General features: G+C 33.7%; 2 protein-coding genes across 4 annotated transcripts in view; one reads left to right on the top strand and one right to left on the bottom strand.

The window, feature by feature from the left end:
- Positions 1-667: 667 nt before the first annotated feature.
- Positions 668-20739, bottom strand: LOC132559108 (replication factor C subunit 5-like). Of its 2 annotated transcripts, none has more exons than XM_060223720.1 (11): positions 20696-20739; positions 10429-10493; positions 7819-7955; positions 6875-6954; positions 6381-6454; positions 5584-5743; positions 5332-5413; positions 3092-3221; positions 1876-1953; positions 1588-1642; positions 668-1118 (listed from the first exon to the last, which is right to left on the bottom strand). In XM_060223720.1, coding segments are annotated over exons 1-11 (963 nt in total). In that variant the 5' UTR covers positions 20698-20739; the 3' UTR covers positions 668-1018. The 2 variants fall into 2 exon arrangements, with proteins under 2 accessions (XP_060079703.1, XP_060079702.1); XM_060223719.1 differs by lacking the exon at positions 20696-20739 and adding an exon at positions 12539-12576.
- LOC132559107 (kinase suppressor of Ras 1-like) overlaps positions 12680-23458 on the top strand; it is a 36025-nt gene continuing 25246 nt past the window's right edge. The window contains exons 1-6 of one of the 2 annotated variants that reach the window (XM_060223717.1): positions 12680-12967; positions 14895-15035; positions 20209-20353; positions 20732-20960; positions 22035-22208; positions 22905-22990. In XM_060223717.1, coding sequence (XP_060079700.1) covers positions 12803-12967; positions 14895-15035; positions 20209-20353; positions 20732-20960; positions 22035-22208; positions 22905-22990 — 940 coding nt within the window. In that variant the 5' untranslated portion in view covers positions 12680-12802. Of the gene's footprint in view, positions 12968-14894; positions 15036-20208; positions 20354-20731; positions 20961-22034; positions 22209-22904; positions 23084-23458 lie in introns of both variants that reach the window. The other variant, XM_060223716.1, reaches the window with a different exon arrangement.

The following is a 23458-nucleotide window of genomic DNA, read 5'->3' as shown; positions in this document are numbered from 1 at the left end:
TCATCATGTCACTTGGAGAAGCAGTATGGTTTGAATAAAACCATTGACCGAACAGTATTCTACACAAGATTTAAACTGGAAAGCGTACTAGAGGTGAGTGTTTTCTTCAAACCTCCAACTGATAGTGAACGGTGTCTAATGAAAGTTGATTGACAGCTTATGACAAGTAATGTATCCAACATCTGACAGATTTTTACCGCATATCCACAAGTCTCTGCCTTCTACAAGATAAAACTTCACTAATAGCTCAACTACTCTACAGCTTACATAAAAGACATTGCTGGTTCATAAGACATTTTCTGCAAACTTGGAATCATATTCTTTTTACATGCACTACACCAATGCTGTTACTCCTACTCATTGTTCCTTCGGTAAAATGACCTTAAAATCAACTATTGAATTGACATGGACTTGAAGCTTGATTCAGATTTCTAATTTCGTGAAAAAAAGGGAACAAGGTTGTGTTCAGGCAGTACACCTTTATCTCAAAGATTATGTGGAAAATAAATATGATTTCCCCGTTTCGGAAAAGAAATTGACAAAAAATATGAATTCAACAGATTCTGAACTGTTAAACAGTCCATGCTTCCCAAGAAACACAAATTGGATGAAAACCAGACATTGTCAAATCCTCATTTTTAAATTCAGAATAAAGATACAAATGAAATTTCATTTGATAAACATTTTATTAATTTCTTTGTTGTGTTTTTCGTTCATCTAAGCACACACTCATACACGCAGTTTATTTGTATTAACAATGTTCAGTATTACCAAGCATTACTCTCTCATACCACAGGCTAACTTCATATACTCTCTCACCCTTAAAACACTAATATAAAAAAAAACTTGGATGTTATTCCTGCTCTTCTGTTGATGTATACAACAACATCAGGAATCTTACAAACGATGATTGACTAATATATCATTTCTGATATCCCAGTAAGCAAAATTTCAAACATTCCTTTTTGTCTTTCAGATCCAGATTGCATCAGTTCACATATTTCAAGCACCTGCACTGTCACTCTGCCTCCTGGACAATCAGATCTCTGGCTACTTGGAAAGCCGCTATTAAAGAACTCAGTTGAATTTTTTCGCTGGTTCCAGATGCTAGTCTGTACCTGGAATGTAAAGTATATCAATTAAAATAAAGATAATTAATTCAGATGTGCATCGTTTTGTAGACTAATACAAGACATTAAGACATTGTAATTAGTAATCTGAATAGTGAAAAAATTCCAACAACTGAAAAACAAGTTATTTCAGCTTAAATCTTAATTATCACTCTTGTTGGCCTCCAGGTATTACTGAGGAGTGAAACCAGAATTGAATCCCAGACAACTAAGTGAAAGGCAGAGTGCATAACCACTGCACTATCCAACTTTAACTATTGTAACAGAAATGAGTGTTATAACCCAACTCTAAAGTATCTATACATAAGATGGTGATGGTTCTACTTAAAAATATTGGTGGCAACACATTTCGGTCATAGCATTAAATTCATTTTGAAAATTACAGCTTCATAAAATATCAGCTCAATCTCCATCTGACAGCTTTTTAACTCCCACTGTCAGCTTTAATTTCACTTACTCAATGTCAGCCATTTTTTCCAAGAGGTTAATTTTCACATGCACAGGTAAATCAACTGGAATAAAAGACAACAAGAATTAAACAGTTACTTGAAAATTGCTCTCTAATTTAGAAAATGAGTTTGATTTAAAATGTAATAAATGAAAATTATCATGTTCACATTCGTTTACATACACGCACAACTATATGTATATAAAATGTACATACTGCAAACTCAAATACTACATGGTAAGGGTTTTGAGGAACATTATACTACTTATGATTCCAACACAATAAGACAAAACTTACTTCTGTGTACATACAGATGGACCTCTCTCAGGATGTCTTGTAATGCCAGGCCTTTAGCACTTTTCAAATCCATAATATCTCAGCAATTTAAGGAAAAAACACAAGTTTTAATCTCTTATATTATTTACAGGTTTAGATATTCTATATAGCATTGTGTTACAGGTTTCTTCCCAAATATTGACACGGAAAGCAAGTCGGAACTCCAAACTGAAGTAGGCACATGAAGACTTCCTGATAAAATTAAGTGATTACAATATACAAGTCATAGTTGTCCTAAGACAAAATGCCTTAAAACATTTCGTTGTTGGGGCTTGCTTTAAAAGGTCAAAAAAAAATAATAAATCAAAAAGAACTCGTTGAAAATTCATGCTTAATGAATTAATATGGATTAGCAAAATAATTTTCCTCCACGTGTACAGCTTTGGTAGAGTTATATAAAGGTTTATGTAATAGTGTCCACAGTGTCCCAGATAGTGAGCTCAGCTAGTAGAGCTTCTGGGTCTTTCAACGTCAGTGAGGATACAAGGTGTGTTTGCCAAAAAGTCTGTATTATTTACATACAAATCATGTTTATCTGAAACTGTCATAAATACTGGTGTTAAGCTGTACAGAGATTTTGATACACAACAAAAAAGTCTCCAACCAGCTTTAAGTGCTTAATTTGCAGCGTATGAATGGTTTTTTTGCTCTAGTTATATTCTGATTGTGTCATTCTGACTCTGTATAAGGGATCGTGTTTACTGGTTAAGTAATTAATGTGACAGAAAGGGACATCAACTAGGTATAAAATACAGGAAAACATTTCTTCAGTGAGATAGCAATGGTAGACTTAATCTTCTTTTGACCATAACTTTTGCTGACAATGCACGAAACCTAAACAAGACTGGAAAATGTCTTCGCTTGTGTCTTCCAGGGGTGAAGAGACAGCAAGTGATTGTCACTCCTGGAGTATCGAGGATATTGTCAAATATGACCTTTGACCCTTTAATCTGGAATGGTAACCACCTTATTGTAATAAGGTTTAGAACTTACGCAGAGGGATAGATATGAACCACATTACTCTGTTGAAAGGTTCTCAAGATATAAACAATGATTTGGAACGGATTCCGAATGTGACGTGACAGGATGGACTTTGTGTTAGAGCATAAAATTTATGAAAAGAAAAGTGGATAGTTCAACATCCTGAGGTTTCCAACCCCAGTGTTTAAAAGGATACTGTTATAGGCGATTGTAAATCCTTCATTTAGAACCCAGTTGACTATGTTTTCTATGTCTCTTCTAAGAGGATGACCAACACAGGTATAAACATTGTCTTCTGAAACAGAGTCGTAGGCCATGTGTGTACACTGAAACATAAAGAAGGTTCACATCTGGTAAGTCCTTCCTAAAGGAACAAACTGAAATGTTGCATCCCAATGTTCATGTAAATTTCAAAAATAATAACTAAAGGACTGAAATGATCATATTCATTGCTTCCATTCGGACTCTTGAAATAATTATTAACTCTTACAGATTAGATTTAAATAATTACCATCAAAAGACATGTCTGTGTGACAATTGATTTAGCTCTCCATAATTGATGCAAAAAGTGATTTGACTTTAATAATCAAGGGTCTTAATGAAAGTCTTGCATACCTGTTTAACATCGGCAACAAAATCTATTATAACCAAATGACTTGTTACCTATAGAGTTTTCATTTACACACTATATTATATCTGTATCATACATGAAAGAAACAACTCTGCAAAGCACCTGTTGTACCAACTGTGCCACTTGGACAGTATCTACATCATTAGCAGAACTAGGGATTGACTGCATGGCCAAAGCATACGTCAAGACTACAAGAGTTCTTCCCCTTCCTTGATAAAGCTACCATTTTTAGCAGTTACCTCCCCTTTACCTTCAGAACAGTGTGCACTATGTCTATTATTGTTTATGAAGAAAAAACATTAAAGATATAAAAAATAACAATTTAAGATTAATTACTATTATGACACACTTTGTCAAGGCAAAATATAAGGTAAGGACATTCATCTTTATCATGTGCTAAAGTTACACCACTGGTTTAACTGTTCAAACTGATAAACTAAAGTGCCCTAGCATAATGTGCATCATTTTACACCTTATACTGACTTGTAATATTGACCCAGCAAAACTTGTTTATTTTCATGTCTGTTTTTCCCCATCTTTGCTGAACATGTTTATCATATTAAATACATAGTCATACAATGAAAAAGAGAAAGAAACTTTCTAAAGAATGGCTCTCATGTCAAAAGGGAGGCAACTCATTGAACTAAGAATATGTGCAGAATATTGAACCATTTTCTTGCCCATATAGCCTATGATGAGGGTCAAAGGCCATCATTATTTCTCAATAAATAGACAAGGTATTGATGGAATAAGTCAATAGAATGAACTTACAAATAAAACTCAATACTAGGTTAATGGGTACTTATTGAAAATACTGTCCTCTTTGAAATTACTAGTAGAATGTTGTAAGCTCTCTTCATTTCAAAACAAGCTAGTGTAATTAAAGTTATCTCACCATTTTCTGTGATTTCAAATACCTGGAGAATGTTGAGAGCTCATCACAGGTTAATGTCACTAAAGCCTTCATACCCTTGCCTTTTATGTTAGTTACCTGGAGAATACCGAGAACTCAACACAGGTTAGTGTCACTAAAGTCTTAATACCCGCACCTTTGATGTTAGTTACATGGAGAATGCAGACAGCTCAGCACAGGTTAGTGTCACTAAAGCGTTCATACCCTTGCCTTTGATGTTAACTACCTGGAGAATGTTGAGAGCTCAGCACAGGTTAGTGTCACTAAAGCGTTCATACCCTTGCCTTTGATGTTAACTACCTGGAGAATGTTGAGAGCTCAGCACAGGTTAGTGTCACTAAAGCGTTCATACCCTTGTCTTTGATGTTAATTACCTGGAGAATGTTGAGAGCTCAGCACAGGTTAGTGTCACTAAAGCGTTCATACCCTTGTCTTTGATGCTAATTACCTGGAGAATGTTAAGAGCTCAGCACAGGTTAGTGTCACTAAAGCGTTCATACCCTTGTCTTTGATGTTAATTACCTGGAGAATGTTAAGAGCTCAACACAGGTTAGTGTCACTAAAGCGTTCATACCCTTGTCTTTGATGTTAATTACCTGGAGAATGTTAAGAGCTCAGCACAGGTTAGTGTCACTAAAGCGTTCATACCCTTGTCTTTGATGTTAATTACCTGGAGAATGCCGAAATCTCACCACAGGTTAGTGTCACTAAAGTGTTCATACCCTCACCTTTGATGTTAATTACCTGGAGAATGCCGAAATCTCACCACAGGTTAGTGTCACTAAAGTGTTCATACCCTCACCTTTGATGTTAATTACCTGGAGAATGCCGAAATCTCACCACAGGTTAGTGTCACTAAAGTGTTCATACCCTCGCCTTTGATGTTAATTACCTGGAGAATGTTGAGAGCTCTCCTCATGTCACCACAGGCCAGTGTTACTACAGCCTTCATTCCGTCACCAGTGATGTTTACACTGTAAGCAGGCATGGTACCAAAATCATTTAGACAGTACATACAATTGACATCAATTAAGGCATTTGTCAGCCTAAGTTTCATTTTAAAGAGATTTCACACAAACTTTTCTTTATGAATAAAATTTGACCCAATAAAATGTCTTTGACCGATAAGAAAAAATACCCTTACCCTTCCTCTACAATGACATGCTCCAACCTGGGTACCATCTGCTCTGTACCAAGGGGTCCAAATCTGAACCGTGTACACCTGGACTGTAGGGCTGGGATGATCTTTGACAGATAGTTACAGATTATACAGAAACGAGTATTCTCTGTGAACTTCTCTATCACTGAAAACGGTGAATGTAAAAAAATGTACAACAGAGCTCAATGGATTTTGATCAAAAGGAAGGTCTCCATGAGTAAAGAACTTTAATGCATGGTGGGTACTAGAAAATTACAGAGCTACAATATGGTGCTGTTACAATTAAATTACTAAAGAACCTGTTCTGACTCAAGTTACAATTGGTTTTTCTAGATTTATCCTCAAACTGAATGTCCAACTTTTGGCATTTTTTTCTCTCTCTTTCTTTGCAATGGAGTGTACATTTTAAAATAGCTTAAAAAAGAAAAAAGGTAAAAGATATTTAAGTAAATTATCATGGATGTATAGAATAGCTACCATTTATTATCTTTGTTATTATATTACTTCAACTGTGTTCAGTGGACAAACAAAATGTTAAAACATAATATTATTATTATTCCAGACAAACTGAAATTTTATATCCAGTCTGAAAATTAAAAAAAAGATGCATTTTTTCTGTTATAAGAAGAATTTCTTAATATAAAAAAAATGTGATGTTAAGAATATATTCCTGCTCTAGAAATCACAACATTTGTGTAATCCATGAGAAGAAAATATCCTTTTTCATGAGGTAGTCCCTCGAAAATATTTTATACAAACTTTGAATTTCATACTCATCTTACCTCTTCTCAGAGCATTTTGAGCATCATTTGTCATGGCATCTGCTTCATCTAGTATCACTATCTTAAAACCAGACCTATAGAAATAACAAAAATAAACATCCAGTTGTCGATTCTCCACAACATAACATCTATTCAAAATCATCACAACACTATGATACACTATGTCTATAGGTCAAGTAGCTGTGTCTTTATGGGAGAGCAAGATATTTGCCAATTCATGAACAGGCATGCTTAAGTGATTCACTTCTAAAGATGTAGTATGAAATTATTAGTGGATGACAATTGATTAAAAGCTTCTGAAAAGGAAGGAGGTTAACTCAAAAGAGTCCTGGATTATCATGCTTCAGATCCAGGTTTGATGCCTGTCTAAGTGCTTTCCAACAAGTGTATTTTATGTTGTATTACACATTTTCATTTGATAATTCCTTCAGAATTTTTAATTAATATTCCATTACTATCAAGCATATGTTCGCCCCTAGACGAGCAGAGATTACCTGAATATCGTCCTCGTACTGGCAAAACTCAGGATTTGTCCTCTCACAATACCAATTCCACGATCGTCAGATGCATTCAACTATATCAACAAACAATATTGCCATAACTAATTCCTACATAACTAAAACTTATTTTTAAAAACATATTTGTATTAAGATTTTAAAACAAGTATTGCATCCTTCAGAATTCCAAATTAAGGAAAGATTTTATTAAGACTCTTAAATTAAAAGGTGAACAATTTCAATAACAGATTTACATATTTAAATTCAAAGATGATACATATAATTTCTTCACTGATATTTATCACACAATATACTCAAAATAAATTTCAAGGTAAGCAAAATAAATTTTAATTGTACAAGAATAATATTGAGACATAATAACCACAAATGGTCAGACAACAGTCATCTTGAATGATAAAATAACCTATCCCCACCATCACTCAAGTTTTGTTTTAATTCAACGGTCACGATGCCATATTTTTTCTTCTTCTTTTTTTTCTTCAAATTTCCAAACCCATCAATAAAGATCCAATGACACAGGAGTGAATAATAACTGAAGATCCCAACTTCATTTAAAAGTCAATTCCTCTGTATGACATTTTATACAGTCATACTTTTAGCCTGCACTAATTAAGCATACAGTAAAAACACATCACCTCTATCTCAAAGGTTTTCTTCACAGATATTGAGATAGTCTTAGTTGTTTGTAATGTTACTCAATAACTATATGTAGGCTTATTCCTTGAAAAAAAAAGTGTATTTGTCTGTGTCATACGAAAACTATACAATTAAAAAATTCCTTCTTTCTCGTAAATTAATGAGCCAAGAAACCAATAATGAAATATGAAGGTTAAAATGAACATCCACACAACATAGACCATCCTCAGTGTTTCTCTGATTTACTAGAAACATTTTAAAAATATTTAACAAGCAGCACTCACCTCTAACACCATAGAATTGAATTCCTTTGGCGAGTAGATCTGTTTTGCCACAGCCAGTATGGTACTGGTTTTACCCGTTCCAGGAGGTCCATAGAACAATAGATGGGGAAGGCGGTCCTCTTTAACAAACCTGTCAACTACAATTTACAGTGTCACATTAGTATATAAGGGACCTAGCCATCTTGATGGTAACCTAAAGGAAGCAATATTGACTACAAGAGACCTTGCGGTCTTGACAGTCACCTAAGGTATATATAAACAATATTGAATATAAAGGTTTTCAGGTAAGTAGCTTTCAAGTGTCCCAAAAAATAAAATGCAAAATTGATAATAGTAAGACTTAAATATGTTTTCAGCCCGAATTCTTAACAAGTTACTTTATTATCAATGAAAAATAAGCAATTTTATTCTCAAAAATCAAATTTTCCTATAAAAACTACAGTAAACTTCATTCCCTCCCATGGGGGAAAGGCGGGACTCCAGGGTCATGAAATTCACAAAAGTGGTAAAGCACCTGACGACCCTTCCATCCATGAAGAGGATTTGATTCTACATCTCTGGGTGTTGAGAAGAATATTTTTTTGAAATTTGATCAGTTCGACCCCTTTTGGCCTTGCCCATCAGCTCCTGGACGTCAGCCAGGATCAATATGTTCACACCATTAAATCATCCTTTGCAGATAATGTTTTGAGTTTGAAGTATTTCCAGTCAGATCATACAATTTGGTAAAGCACCTGAAGACCCTTCCACCCATAAAAAGCATCTTATTCTAGATGTTGAGAAGATTTTTGAAATCCGAATCCTTTTGACCCTGCTTCTCTGGTCCTTGGGGGTTAGGGACTATATAATTCAATATTTTGATTAATTTTTATTGAAGGAAGCTTTCTTCAATATTTTGTTGAAATTGGTTCATGGGTTTTTGAGAAGAAGTTGAAAATGTTAAAAGTTGATGGATGCACAAAGCCCCTTAAAAGGCAATAGCAACAGGTCACTACAAGACTTTGTCTCCAGTGACCAAAAAACAGTTATCACAAATACAGAACAGATTAAAGATTGTAAGGAGGAAAGCAGCCAGACCATCTGTATCAGGCTGAAGCATCACTAAATGTGTGAGAGGAGCCCTTACACAGGCCTTGTCTTCTGGTGACACAATCGCACTTATTGCTTTGATTAGGCTCTGCAACACCAAGGATGGCTCTTACAGTAATGAAACAATATATTGTTCAGAAATGATTCTAGATTTTGTTTGATGCACACTGATGGGAGGCAGCGAGTATGGCAACATCAAAAGGAAGGCTTCATAAACTGCTGCTTCGACCAGTGTGACTAATTTGTTAGGGGTAAGTTTGATGGTCTTAGACTGTGTAGCAAGATGAAATTGAACCAGATTAATCACTGTCAATCGTAATTTAAATGCAATTTGGTATCAGGATGAAATTTCAGCACCCATCAACTTTCCTTTTTTACAGCAGCAATGAGCTGGGTCCACTTTTCAGCATAATGCAACATCCAACACCAGTTACGAGACTTGGATGTTCTTACGACAGAACAAAGACAAAGTTTTGGATTGGCCTGCAAAATCTCCCAATAGAGCACATTTGGTTGTTCTTGGGAGATCAGTAGAGCACCAGCAAAATCCACCCTTAAACTCACAGGAACTGGTGCAGGCATTGAATGAGGTGTGGAATGCAATTCTGACAAACACCATTCGACAATCAGGCTCTATACACCAGTGTTGCAATGCTGTGGTCTTAGTCAATGGTGTATACACACTGTTCTTCAGGTCGTAGGGCCAATTAATTGTTGATTATTGTCTTGTATTCAGTCATGTCTGTTTATGTGTGTCACAGGGTACAGGGAGTGATCACTGTTTAACCTGTGTGTCTATTTATAGTGTCCATGTGAGTCCGGTTGTGGTGTAATGTACATGTTGTGTCTATATTTATCTGAAACCTTTTTGTCCAGTCTTGTCCAGGTGGGTAAGAGTGTGTGCTGCATGCAGGTGAGTTTGTACATGAAAGGAGGCGTGTTTGTGTGAGTATAAAGTGGAGGTATCAACAATAGTTTGAGGACCTACGGGACTCTACTTCGACATATATACGTTGCAACTTTATCCAGACTACGTGTCACCATGATAGTCAGAGGTAAATATGACTGTAGCTTTATAATTCCAGAACGCAGATTAATTATAAATCCAAGTAAACGCGTAGACGTTTAACTAATTTACAGACAACTGTTCAACGTATGATGTTGTTAAAATATACTTGTATCTGTACTTACAGGGGTTTCATTCTCGGTAAAATGTGTATATATCTACATGGCGACGCTCCTGAGAGAACAATAAATATAGATGGGGAAGAAGTTAACGGTTTTGTTCTTCTTTTAATAAAAAAACCCACCACATTCATATGTTGTGTACCTCACACAAAATCATGATGGATTTTGGTCTGCATCTATACATCTGGATCCATAAGCAGGCATCCTAGTACATTTTTGACACTCATTTACCACAAAGTTAGCGCCAATATAAATCTTGGCCTTATTTGTTTTAAGTATATAAGTATTGGAGAACAGTGTTAAGGGAGATAACTTTTCTTTTTTTCTGCTTACTTGTGTTGATGATATCTGCATGTGAAATGAGGTCATCCAGTTGTTTAGGACGATATTTCTCCACCCTGAAGAGAAAAGATAAATGTTATCAAATATCCACGAACATTTAAATTGTCTTCAATCTTCAGTGATTTTCATATTTTCCCAGTAATAATTGGTAATGATTTTATTTATACACATGTATAATACATTTTTTTTCTATTAAAGACAAAGGTAAATGTATTACTTTTTCAATAAGAATCAAAAGAGGAAAAAAACCTTTACTATCATATTCATTCTATGATAAGTTTAAAGGAAATTCTCTTAAAATGAAGTAAGAAAGGCATTTAATTGATTACTGCCTTGTAGACTATTCTGAGAGAATACATCTCCTTATCATCATGGAACAATTTTTTTACATGTTGTATCGGAATTTTTGTGATGCATAGACTGTTGCAAAAGAAAAAAACAAGGTGACCCCAGCATCCTGATAGGTGAAAATACAAAACATACTGTGATGTCATAAGAAAGGTTACCATATTTTATTATTCTTATTTCACTGTCATTCAATGATGATATTTTCATAGCAAAATATGAAGTTTTATATGTATAGCAGCTGGATCATCAAAAAATCACAAAACTTTGCAAAAAATATCATTAAAAAACACATAAAAGGTGTGAATATATTATTATAAAAAGATGTAGAGATATGATACAGGGCTCTCACTTAGATTCAAATATCGAGAATTAGTGCTTCTCAGCTCTGGCATTCAAAAGTTGTGAGTTGAATGAAACCAATTTGACCCAAGAACTTGAGTTAACGCATGCTTTGTTATGACATTCACAGATGTATAATAGAAGGGAGAGAAGTCTACCTAAATCACTTTGTAAAGTTACAGCACAGATCTTTTTTTCAAAATGAACAGCAGAAAGCTTATTTTTTAATAAAAAAAATGCTGTGCAAAATTATTTCTTTTATATTTTGATATTTTGAAAACAACACAAGTTTAAGTTAATTATCACTGAGATATCACTCTATAATGTATACCATCTTCAACCAGCAATGACATAAAATGCTGAATAGTTATCACTTAAAAACATTTAATTAACAATTCCTTTTAATCAATTTGTAAAAATTCTTAAAAAAAGAAATGATCCTCATTTGTCAATACTAAAATAAAAAAAAAAAAGGCTTCGGTCAGGCAGTTAGGTTGGTTGGTTGGTTCAATGCCTTCATCGCAGAGTGAATAAACACAAAAGCCAACACCTGAAAGACCTCCATTTGGCCTTAACTTTGTATTATAAAAATTATATCAAAAGTATCCCAGACAACATTTCTTTCAAAGCAAAACAATCAAGTTCAGTATGCTACATTATATGTACATAGTTTAGTTTGCCATCTTGACAAACTTTTTAACAGTGGAATGTGAAAATGTGGTTGGATGTGCATGCAGATGCAGCACAATTAAGCTTATATATATATTAATCATGCTGAGGTAGACTAGAGGGGATAAAAATGGTAAATGGAACAACATGATAGTTTCTCTAAAAATATATCTATGTGTTATACTATCTGTTTGATAAAAAATTCTGGAAAGCTGAGTATAGATATAATTTTGACATATTAAAACCTTGATGTTATGTATTGCTCTATACTGATATAGGTATATGTTAATCAACAGATCATACTGAATCTGTTAATATTGATCATGATCTGCAATCAACTATCACTGAAAGATCATGACTATAACGATATGCTAAGAAATAGCTAACTTTAAATTAATAGGTCTCTGCATAAATCAATTGCGCACGTCATTATACTCAACCAGAATTCGAATCTGTCGACAGGTCTGATCGATAAGTGTTAAGGGAAGGTGATCAGAAATAATGGAATCTAAAATTTAGCAATATTAGTTATACCTCAGTAAAGAAGAGAGTTCTAGACATTCAACATAATTATTTTATACCCCGTATCCCCCTCCCACACATGCACACCTCTGCCCCATATATGTATCCGCTGTTATAACGGATCGGGCGGAGAACACATTATAAACATGTATCCTGTTATTGTAATTGGCCATGTTATCTGTTTCCAAAACAATTGACATCATCTTAGTTGAATATAACTCACCATGGAAGATTGGAATTGGTTTTCGTCTCTGTTGTCATTTTGCAATGCTTTCCCGGCAAATTTTGTGTTATCTCGTCTTTGGTCACATGATCAAGCGAGATTGCAATTATCCAATATGGCGGAAGTCATTTGCAGGAGCCTGTCAAATTACAATTGATTATTGTAAAGACGAACTCCATACATCTTCATGTCAGCCGGTAGTAAAACTTGAAGCAGAGGTAGAAGTATGTCCAAAAACAATATACATAGGTAACTTTGGCCAATATGTCGGAGTCCTCAGACACAGAAAATGATGCTGTAGAAAAAGCCATCGCTATGTGTAGAACTGCACAGGGAATGATCGACTTCACAGCTAAACACCTGGATGGATTAAGGACTCAATGCGACCCATCGGAAGAACTTACACAGAAGGAGATCAGAAACACCGAGGTAAATGTCTTAGAGGTTTCCATTTGCGCCATGGTTTGGGTCAACCCTCCCATTCTGATAGACAGGTGTGCTGTCACTATGTCTCTGTATGGGACGAGACATTGGTCATGATTATCCCCATGTAATTGTATGACATGTAATTATTGTATTCATCTTGGTGAGACTTTATATAAACCCTTTTAATTTATCAGATGTCTCGGACAATTTTTCAGTATCCATTATGAACATATTGTAAAAGCAATTTCAAATGAAACAACTGTTCTGTGTTTCAGGACCATTCTATACCTATACAACATCACAACAATTCTTTTAACATTCTACCTGGTAACCTTGCGATGTATCTTTTTCTTAACTTTGAAGTTATGATATTGTCTGTTGTTAAACGGTTTTAATATATCTCACAACTGACAAAGTAACTCCTAAAAAAGTTCTATGTTGATTGTCCCAGCAATATATCTATTTCAATACAAGTCAGAGATCATGTGATGCCATATCTGTAAATTAAAATGCTCATTTTGCAAAATGATTGGACATACCAATTGTTAACAATTGTTTTCTCATGTTCATATTACAAGATCATTACTTATCAATGCAATATAACAGCAAGCAAACTGAGTCAGAGCTTTGAAATTATAATTGCTCCAAGATCAAGCTTGTATTTGGATCTATCACTTTTTCGGAGTTCAGGTCTGATTCATTGATTACTTTAAAATTTATCCCCACCTTAGAACTTGTCACTTAAAAGTTCAGGCTCTTTTGGATTTCAACCATCTGTGGTATCTATCTACATCACATTAGATTCCTTTAACCAATGGTATGGTCTATAATTACCTCCAATAAATTAATGATTTGATATCTCCCAGCTAGCTTGTGTTTACAAGAAGATAAGTCGTTACGTGTTAATTATGTATAAAATGTAATAATAAAATGACAAATAATTCAAAGTGGCATAGATGACATAGTGTGTATAGTGATTCCCTCTTCAGAAGAAGTTAATCAAGACTGTGTGTATTGATGCATATATTGACAATATAGTGATACTGACCACTTGTTATGTGAATTGCTATAGACTTGTAGGAACTAAATAATTTTTAGAGAATCTGATTTTATTTTTATTTGGGATACATATATGTAACATAATTAACATGTTATACAAATTTAAAAAAATACAGGTGTATTTGTTTTATAATGTCTGATATTTCTTTTTTATATGTATACCCCATGAAATATCAGACATTTTATAATTAATTTCCATCCATTTATATACATGAAGGTATCTGACATAAATAGATACTTCAATTCCAAATTTTCAACACTTTTTTTTTATATAAAACTTGGTTGTTTTGATTACCATTGCAAGAAGTTGTATTTTTTGTTTAACAACAGTTTCATAAGAGGTTGTTAGTTATTTCCCTATTACAGCACATTGACTGATGTTTTAGAAATTGGTAAACAGCTACCACAATATAAAATGAAATTATGCTTTCCAGTGTGTCGTTTTAAATGAAATATTAATGTCATTATGCATTTCAATTTTTAGTACAAGAAATTAGATTTTATGTCAGTTTGTTCATATGGAACTTTTTATTTGTTGTATGGTACATGCACTTAATAGTGTTTCCTTTGTAAATTCTTCAGGTCAATGATCATTAGTAGTTATCATATCCTGTGCAGGATAGAAAATTGGTAAGGTGACAAAACGATAGTGTTTTATCATATATATATAAAAAAAAAGAAATAAAGCTAGTGGCTAGATTCCTTCTGTAGTCAATATCTGTTAAATGTTTTTTTTTATTATTACATGCAATTTCTGATTTTCCTTTAAGGAAGTACCAGGTAAACAAAATTTATTTTTAAATTGTCTCTGATAAAGATATCATTGGATATTATTTTTATCATTAAACTGTGCTTTTTTCCTTGATTGCAGAGCAAACTGATCAAACTGTTCAGTAAACAATTGGTAGCCAAGGCACAGTTAGCTACAGACGATGTTCACGACAAATTATCAGAGTACCCAAAGACAGAACAATGGCTTACTGTTGTTGGTTTGGAGAAAGATGTCATCAAGGTTGGTACAACAGACTACATGTACAACAACGAAATAGGTCATAAACTAGGTATATGTGAGTCAAAACATATTCAGTTCAATGAAAAAAAAAGACGATTGATTCCAACTTTGACTTAAAGAATCCCTGCAGTGAAGTTCTGGAGTCAACATTTTAAAATTCTATACTTCATTGCAAGTGATATTTTGAGGAGGTATGCCTCTAAATAATAATGTTAGAATTAGTTTGCATTGCAATTCTAATTTTCCCTATTAATTTTTGCAGTTATCACAATAAAAAAAGTACTGGTATGGTATAAACTTGCAAAACAGATTAGAAAAAATGTATCATATCTGTAAGATTTATTCTTCGATATTTTTAATTGAAAGTATACATCTGATAATGCATAAATACAAACACATGGTGGAAACTTGTTTTATTTGCACACCATTTTTATTGAATATTCAGTATGACATAGTTATCTTTGGGAAGGAATACATGCTTAAAGCTTACCAGTGTGTCAATTCCTTTGCAGTGGAATATATTAAGTACTCTTAATTAGTGGTTGGCTGTAATAACTGATTTGTTGATTGATGACATTATGTGCATACTCATTCATTGTTTTTTCAGTTACAAGTGAACACAAAGTCCATTAGGGGCATGATGTTTAGCATTAGTGTATATATGAGTATATACAGTATATATAAAACATCGCCTGCAGCCATACTTAGGATTACAAGCATACAATGTTACTGGTTAAAGATATGATAATAAAATAATAATAACTTGTGTGATGGACAAGGGTTATCAATATTACCTAACTTTCTTGTCATTATTGATGTGACCTGCTCATCAAGTTAATACACATCAGATAAATGATCATGGTGAACTGTTTGCAAATCTTTTGTTCTAATATACATCTATTAGTTGTATAATGATCGCATCATAATATCAGTTTGTTTCAGGACGGTAAAAAAAAGAAAAAAAATTGTTTGATATTTCAAATGTTTTTTTAATTATAACGATCAGAGAAATATAAATGAGCAATATTAACTGATTATTTGAAGTCAGATTGTTTTCAGCTGCACATTGTCAAATATTGTATCTTTATGATATTTACAAAAAAAAAAAAAATTTAAATGAAGTCAGATCTGTTTTCATCTTGGAAATTCTTTTTAAACTTTAAATGTTAATATACATTGATATTTCAGTTTTTGGAATTGATTAATATTTACTATTTTTATGTTAAATGAACTTCAAAAAGTCTGAATTCATTAAAATAGAATCTTAAATTGTATCTCCAAATATGTATATAATACAGGGTAAGGAGTCAATCGCAACAAACTCAAGTGTTGCTGTTTAGTAGCTGGTTAGACTTAATTGTCAACTAGTTTCGCCTCCAGTCGAGGCTTCATCAGGACAATTTTAAAAATATTTTCAGCCCCTGAAGAACTTCTTATCTGCTTATCTGCCCATACAACAATACACTTTGATATTATGTCATAATTATGTTGAACCCTGAAAAAAGTACTTCAGGGGCTGAAAATATTTGTAAAATTGAATTCTGATTGAATTGGTCCATACATATTCAATGAATTGTCAGTCCCCTGCTGATTCTGATTCTTTCCATATATAATCAGTGATTTACTTGTCAGACCCCTGCTGATTGTTATAAGGTCTATATGTATTCAGTGATTTATTTGTCTGACCCCTGCTGATTGTTATAAGGTCTATATGTATTCAGTGATTTATTTGTCAGACCCTTGCTGATTGTTATAAGGTCTATATGTATTCAGTGATTTATTTGTCAGACCCTTGCTGATTGTTATAAGGTCTATATGTATTCAGCGATGTATTTGTCAGACGCCTGCTGATTGTTATAAGGTCTATAATAATGTATTCAGTGATTTATTTGTCAGACCCCTGCTGATTGTTATAAGGTCTATAATAATGTATTCAGTGATTTATTTGTCAGACCCCTGCTGATTGTTATAAGGTCTATATGTATTCAGTGATGTATTTGTCAGACTCCTGCTGATTGTTATAAGGTCTATAATAATGTATTGAGTGATTTATTTGTCAGACCCCTGCTGATTGTTATAAGGTCTATATGTATGCAGTGATTTATTTGTCAGACCCCTGCTGATTGTTATAAGGTCTATATGTATTGAGTGATGTATTTGTCAGACCCCTGCTGATTGTTATAAGGTCTATAATAATGTATTCAGTGATGTATTTGTCAGACCCCTTGCTGATTGTTATAAGGTCTATATGTATTCAGTGATGTATTTGTCAGACCCCTGCTGATTGTTATAAGGTCTATATGTATGCAGTGATTTATTTGTCAGACCCCTGCTGATTGTTATAAGGTCTATATGTATTGAGTGATGTATTTGTCAGACCCCTGCTGATTGTTATAAGGTCTATAATAATGTATTCAGTGATTTATTTGTCAGACCCCTGCTGATTGTTATAAGGTCTATAATAATGTATTCAGTGATTTATTTGTCAGACCCCTGCTGATTGTTATAAGGTCTATAATAATGTATTCAGTGATTTATTTGTCAGACCCCTGCTGATTGTTATAAGGTCTATAATAATGTATTCAGTGATTTATTTGTCAGACCCCTGCTGATTGTTATAAGGTCTATAATAATGTATTCAGTGATTTATTTGTCAGACGCCTGCTGATTGTTATAAGGTCTATATGTATTCAGTGATTTATTTGTCAGACCCCTGCTGATTGTTATAAGGTCTATAATAATGTATTCAGTGATGTATTTGTCAGACCCCTTGCTGATTGTTATAAGGTCTATATGTATTCAATGATGTATTTGTCAGACGCCTGCTGATTGTTATAAGGTCTATATGTATTCAGTGATTTATTTGTCAGACCCCTGCTGATTGTTATAAGGTCTATATGTATTCAGTGATTTATTTGTCAGACCCCTGCTGATTGTTATAAGGTCTATAATAATGTATTCAGTGATTTATTTGTCAGACCCCTGCTGATTGTTATAAGGTCTATAATAATGTATTCAGTGATTTATTTGTCAGACCCTTGCTGATTGTTATAAGGTCTATATGTATCCAGTGATTTATTTGTCAGACCCCTGCTGATTGTTATAAGGTCTATATGTATTCAGTGATTTATTTGTCAGACTCCTGCTGATTGTTATAAGGTCTATATGTATTCAGTGATTTATTTGTCAGACCCCTGCTGATTGTTATAAGGTCTATAATAATGTATTCAGTGATTTATTTGTTAGACCCCTGCTGATTGTTATAAGGTCTATAATAATGTATTCAGTGATTTATTTGTCAGACCCCTGCTGATTGTTATAAGGCCTATAATAATGTATTCAGTGATTTATTTGTCAGACCCCTGCTGATTGTTATAAGGTCTATAATAATGTATTCAGTGATGTATTTGTCAGACCCCTGCTGATTGTTATAAGGTCTATATGTATTCAGTGATTTATTTGTCAGACCCCTGCTGATTGTTATAAGGTCTGTATGTATTCAGTAATTTATTTGTCAGACCCCTGCTAATTACAATTTCCATACTGGCGCAAACTGTGTAATATTCTACTTTCGATATTGATAGAATTATGCTGTCATCAAATAAAATATAAATATAGGAAAGAGAAAAAAATAGAAATAATCAATTATGATTTCAAATTTTTTGTACAGCATCTTAAATATAAAACAGGCCTTGCTTTCACTGGGAATTCTTATGTGGGAATACTGTCATAAGGGAATCTGGGACCTGAAGCTTATATTACTCATTGGTGGCCAGAAAGGACATGTTTGGGTGGTTTCTGATTGGTTTAATTAGAGGGCTATTTCAGGAGTTGTATATATGTATACAATACAGGCATATTTGTGGATCTGGTTTCTGGAATAATTGGCATACCTTGGTGGGCACCTGTGTGTACAACACTGTAAAGTGTATACACATACCTACCCCTCGTTATCTCACCTGAATCTACAGGTGATATTTACCAAATAATCCGTAGGTTAAACTTTCTGCACCTGTAACATGGGATATGATTAAATCTACTGTGGGAGTTAAAACGATTTAATAAATGAGACTAATGCATAACATAGCTGACATTCCTGGAATCACTGTGATTGCCAGGTGAGAGTTATTGGTATACATAGCTACCAGTGGACAATGCGTTATGTATAAGCATCCGCCACTCAACAGACAATATACTTTTATTGGCCTCTAGACATAAATAAATGGGTTAGAGTTCTTATAACATGATATGGATACACATTCCTTTCCCCTGTAGTTTACAAATTGCAAGTGAACACTAGAATTGAATTCATCAAGGATTCAGTTTATTGTACAAAAGTCCTTTATAATTTCTTAATTTTTTTCCGTAGAGGGGGGATGGTTCCCTGTACTTGGTGTTTTATGACTATTGATTTGATGTCATTCTGTACAGTATTTACTTTCATCTGTCACACACAAAACTTTAAATTTTGTCTTAATCTTACTCATTATGTTGTGATAATAATAAGTGATTGTTGAAGTAAAACTTATTAATGGATTTCTCATATCAAGTGTGGCCAACACTTCTTATTTGATGTGTAGGATTCTGATTAAGGATTTACTGTCATAAGTCTTATACAAATTTTCTTAAAACTATTGCAAGCAAACTAAGCAATGAAATTTAGAAAATTAGTACATGTTTAATCTTGGAGAAAAATGTTGATACAGTTTTTTGTCTAAGCTGTGACATTTTCTTCCTGTTACATGTACTTTTGTTTCTTTCTCCCAGAAAAAAAAATAAAAACATTTCAGAGGTCAAAGGTTATATCTTTTCTGTTTTTATTTGAGTCTCTGGTTTTTTCTCCCAATTGTTTCACCTTGATTTATGCAGTTTACAGACTTTGCTTCTAAACTACATGTAATTAAAAAATACATTTTATACATTGTTTAGAATGTGAACAACATCATAACCTGAAATCTTTCTGCCTTTATTATCCAGTGTGTACAATTTTAATTACAAAGGAGTGTTTGTTTTTGTCCTGTACTTTCTTTCCTATTGCAAGTTTTGGAAGTATGACATTTATCTATTGAGCCATTCTAAAGGAAAACCATGGTCTCCACTGATTTCCGATTTACAAGTTGGTAAAAGATTTTTTGCTCAAATGTATATGTGTGAACTTTTGTGTCATTGTTAGGGTGTACTTCAAAGGGAGATAACTCTAACATCACTGCTGGACATGCGGGAAGATGAGGTGAGGAACCTGCTGCTGAGGTTTGATTCCAAAGAGGAAGATCACAGAAAGTTCAACTGTGCGCTCCGCAATCTTAAGAAATGGACAGGTTAGTCACTTTTATCTTGTATAATGGCATTTTGTTTGGAATATTTTATTGTCCATTTTATTAAACAAAGTATTATCTGTCATAACTTTATAGGTACTGGTTTGTTGTGTTACTTATACTTTCATTGCAAGGCATTTTAGGCAGAAAATTGAGATACTTATGATTAAAGTTGTGTTTGGTATAATTTAGTAAATCATGCAGTGATCACAGATATGAATGACAATATAGTAATCCTGCTACTTGTCTTTTGTAAATGTTTTCAGAAATATTATTTCAATTACAATTTCTGATAGCAAGATTTACTTGATAGTCATAAGGTTTATGTTTATAAATTGTACTTACATGTATTGCTGTTTGACAACTGACTTTGTATTCCAGAACACCTGTTGGTTGGAGATACAGGAGGGGACAGTGATAAAGACCTTAGCTGGACCAACTATACACAGGCTTCTAGTAGTCCATACAGTGGCAGTTCCCCAGGGTACCACTCGGGGCGGCCCTCCATTTCTTCCCTCCCCCCAGAAAATATCCAGCCTATTCCCATCCCCACTTCCCCACAGAGCACCCCTCCGTCACCAATCCCTGCCACCCACACAGACAGAACTAGGTGAGTAATCCCCAGCCTCATAACCAGGTCTACATGTTCTCTGGATAGAAAGTTGCACAAGCCAGAAATGTATTGATATGTTAATGCAGGGGAGATAATTCAGATGTAGAGATATAGATGGTTGTATTAAGTATAGGAATATATTAAATTACCTGGTTAATGGATAGCACATTACCTCTTATTTAGTCATTTAGAAATTAAGAACGAATGTTTGATTTTTTTCCAATGTTGAAGATTTAATACAATAGAATAGAAAAGAAGGTGAGGAGAACGTAAAGATTGTTCTCCTTGTATTTTAATTTGGCTTTGTTCACCACGAAGTGACTTAGAGTCATCTGTTCTCATTCTGGCTGCTTTTCTGTTAGACAGTTACATCCTATTCTGTTTGTTTGTAGTCTGTATTAACAAATGGTATAACTAGAGCAGTTGGGAGGAAGATTACAGCTATTAGAGTTACACTGCTAATAGAAAGGATTTACTGCATAAACAATTTTTTTTCTGTACTTATTTTCATTGATTTCATAGGTACTTTAAACCACAAATTTATATGTCGATGGAATGATACAAAGATAAAATTTGATAATGATTATAGTAATAATGAATATTGTAATCAAGTTTATCCATGAAATCAAGTGTTAATGAAAATGTATATTTTTGGAAAACCACAAAACTTGAGCTTCATGAGAATATATATATTGACAGTATTATAATACTTTTCAGTTTGTGAACAGAAGGTTAACCTCTAATTGTGCTATGCTGTCATCAGACAAAAATAGAATGAGTTTCATTGTTTCTGGACTTGCTAGCATTTCTTAATCAGGGTAATTGTAACACCAGCATTTAATCTAGTGAATTTGAAGAGGAGATAATCAACAGCTATGTAGGTCCTCCCTACTAAGTATAAAGAATAAAATATGTTGCAGTAATAGCATATGGAGACAATTATGTTTTCTATTAGATTTTCTAACATTTTGTGGAAAAAAAATTGAATTTTAACATCAGTATGTTTTTTTTCTTACTTGCCTTTAACTTCCTTTGGGGCAGTAGTTAAAATTGTTTCATATTTTTCTCCAGATATACACCTCCACCCACGCCTCCACTGACAGGCAGAACAGGAGGAAACTCCAGGATGACGGGTACCCCACCAACCAATCGTCGACACATCCTCATTCCTGACTACCCTCTCACTAAGAGTCGTTCTCACGAGTCTCAGCTAGCCAACAGGGTCACAGATATTGATGGACCTAAGTAAGGGTTTACACAGTCATTTACAATGTTTGTATGTAAACTAGCTGTGTTTCTGTTACACTTGGTGGTTGATTGGCACAATAGTAACACATTCGCCTTTTGTGTTAGCAGTCTGGGTTTGATTCTTCAGTTGGATGGAGAAAGATACATTTTCAAAACTGTTCAGTTTTCCTTCCACTGTAAAACATTTTACATACTTTCAACTAGGCCAAGAACTTGATACTAGGCAATATAACTTGGTTGGTATAATTTTTTGCACTATAACTCAAATTCATAGTTCTTCAAAGAAACAGTTTAATCATACCATCACCTTATGTCTTAAAGATTTTTTAAGAAAATCAGTTTTCAATATATCAGTACTACTGATGTGTTCACTACACTGTAAATGGTAGTTTTCTCAAATAAATTGAAAAGCAAATAGAAGAAAAAAGGCAATGTTTTCCTAAAACATGTTTTGTGAACATTTTAAATTGACGTACTCACAACTCAGGTCATCTTGACCATATTTTTCTGTATTGATTATATGGGTGTATAAGATTTGCAAAGAAATGTATAAATGTTTTATGATCTGTTATTGTCAGTATTGTGGACAGGACCATGAACTTCATTAACCAAAATGTTTAAACTTTTCAAAACTCTGTTATATATACCTTATGTAGAGATGTTTTAAATTTTTTTTAAAATTTTAATTCACAGGTACAGTAAGAAGAAACCTACCAATCTAATTATTGGCAATGATATGCTGAAGATACGTCGGCCTTCCAACGAAGGCTCAGAAACAGGTGGGGGCAGTCGCGGTCCCTCAGGTCACACCTCCCCCATTCCTAACTCTCCTATACATCCATCACGTCTCAAGGCTATTGACTATTCCAAAAGTAAGTCTGGGTCAACTTTCGGTGTTGTGTTTGTGGTATATAGTAGAGTTATTTCCCCTGCATGCCCATTCCTCACGTTTCCACTCCTTCTGCTGTGGACAGTCTGCATGTCATACATTGGAATATTTACAAATTTTTTCTTCGAACATATTTTATGGGGTAATCTGATTTTTTTTAAAAAAATTAGATTTATTTAATAATTATATTCAAAAAGGAATTATGGAATCCATGTTTTTGAAACATTATTGTTAAGAATATAAGCACATTATTATCTCAATGGAAAATGGTATTGCTAATGAAATTAGGAATTTTTGGCTGTAGTTACCATATTGATACATATATTTGTAGGATAATATTCAAATTTGAAAGCGTATA

This window comes from Ylistrum balloti, unplaced genomic scaffold, assembly GCF_031769215.1.
Source record: "Ylistrum balloti isolate Yb309-2 unplaced genomic scaffold, AGI_CSIRO_Ybal_v1 Utg370856, whole genome shotgun sequence".
Taxonomy (NCBI): Eukaryota; Metazoa; Mollusca; class Bivalvia; order Pectinida; family Pectinidae; genus Ylistrum; species Ylistrum balloti.
This window is presented reverse-complemented; position numbering and strand designations above follow the sequence as displayed.

Bases quoted from the DNA above. Each gene is read 5' to 3' on its own strand.
- LOC132559108 (XM_060223719.1), bottom strand. From the start codon at position 12,576: ATGACAACAGAGACGAAAACCAATTCCAATCTTCCATG. The intron at 5,414-5,583 runs GTAAGGGTATTT...GCCTGCTTACAG, and splicing joins CATGTCATTGTAGAGGAAGG to TGTAAACATCACTGGTGACG. The intron at 1,119-1,587 runs GTAAGTGAAATT...TTTACATTCCAG, and splicing joins GAAAAAATGGCTGACATTGA to GTACAGACTAGCATCTGGAA.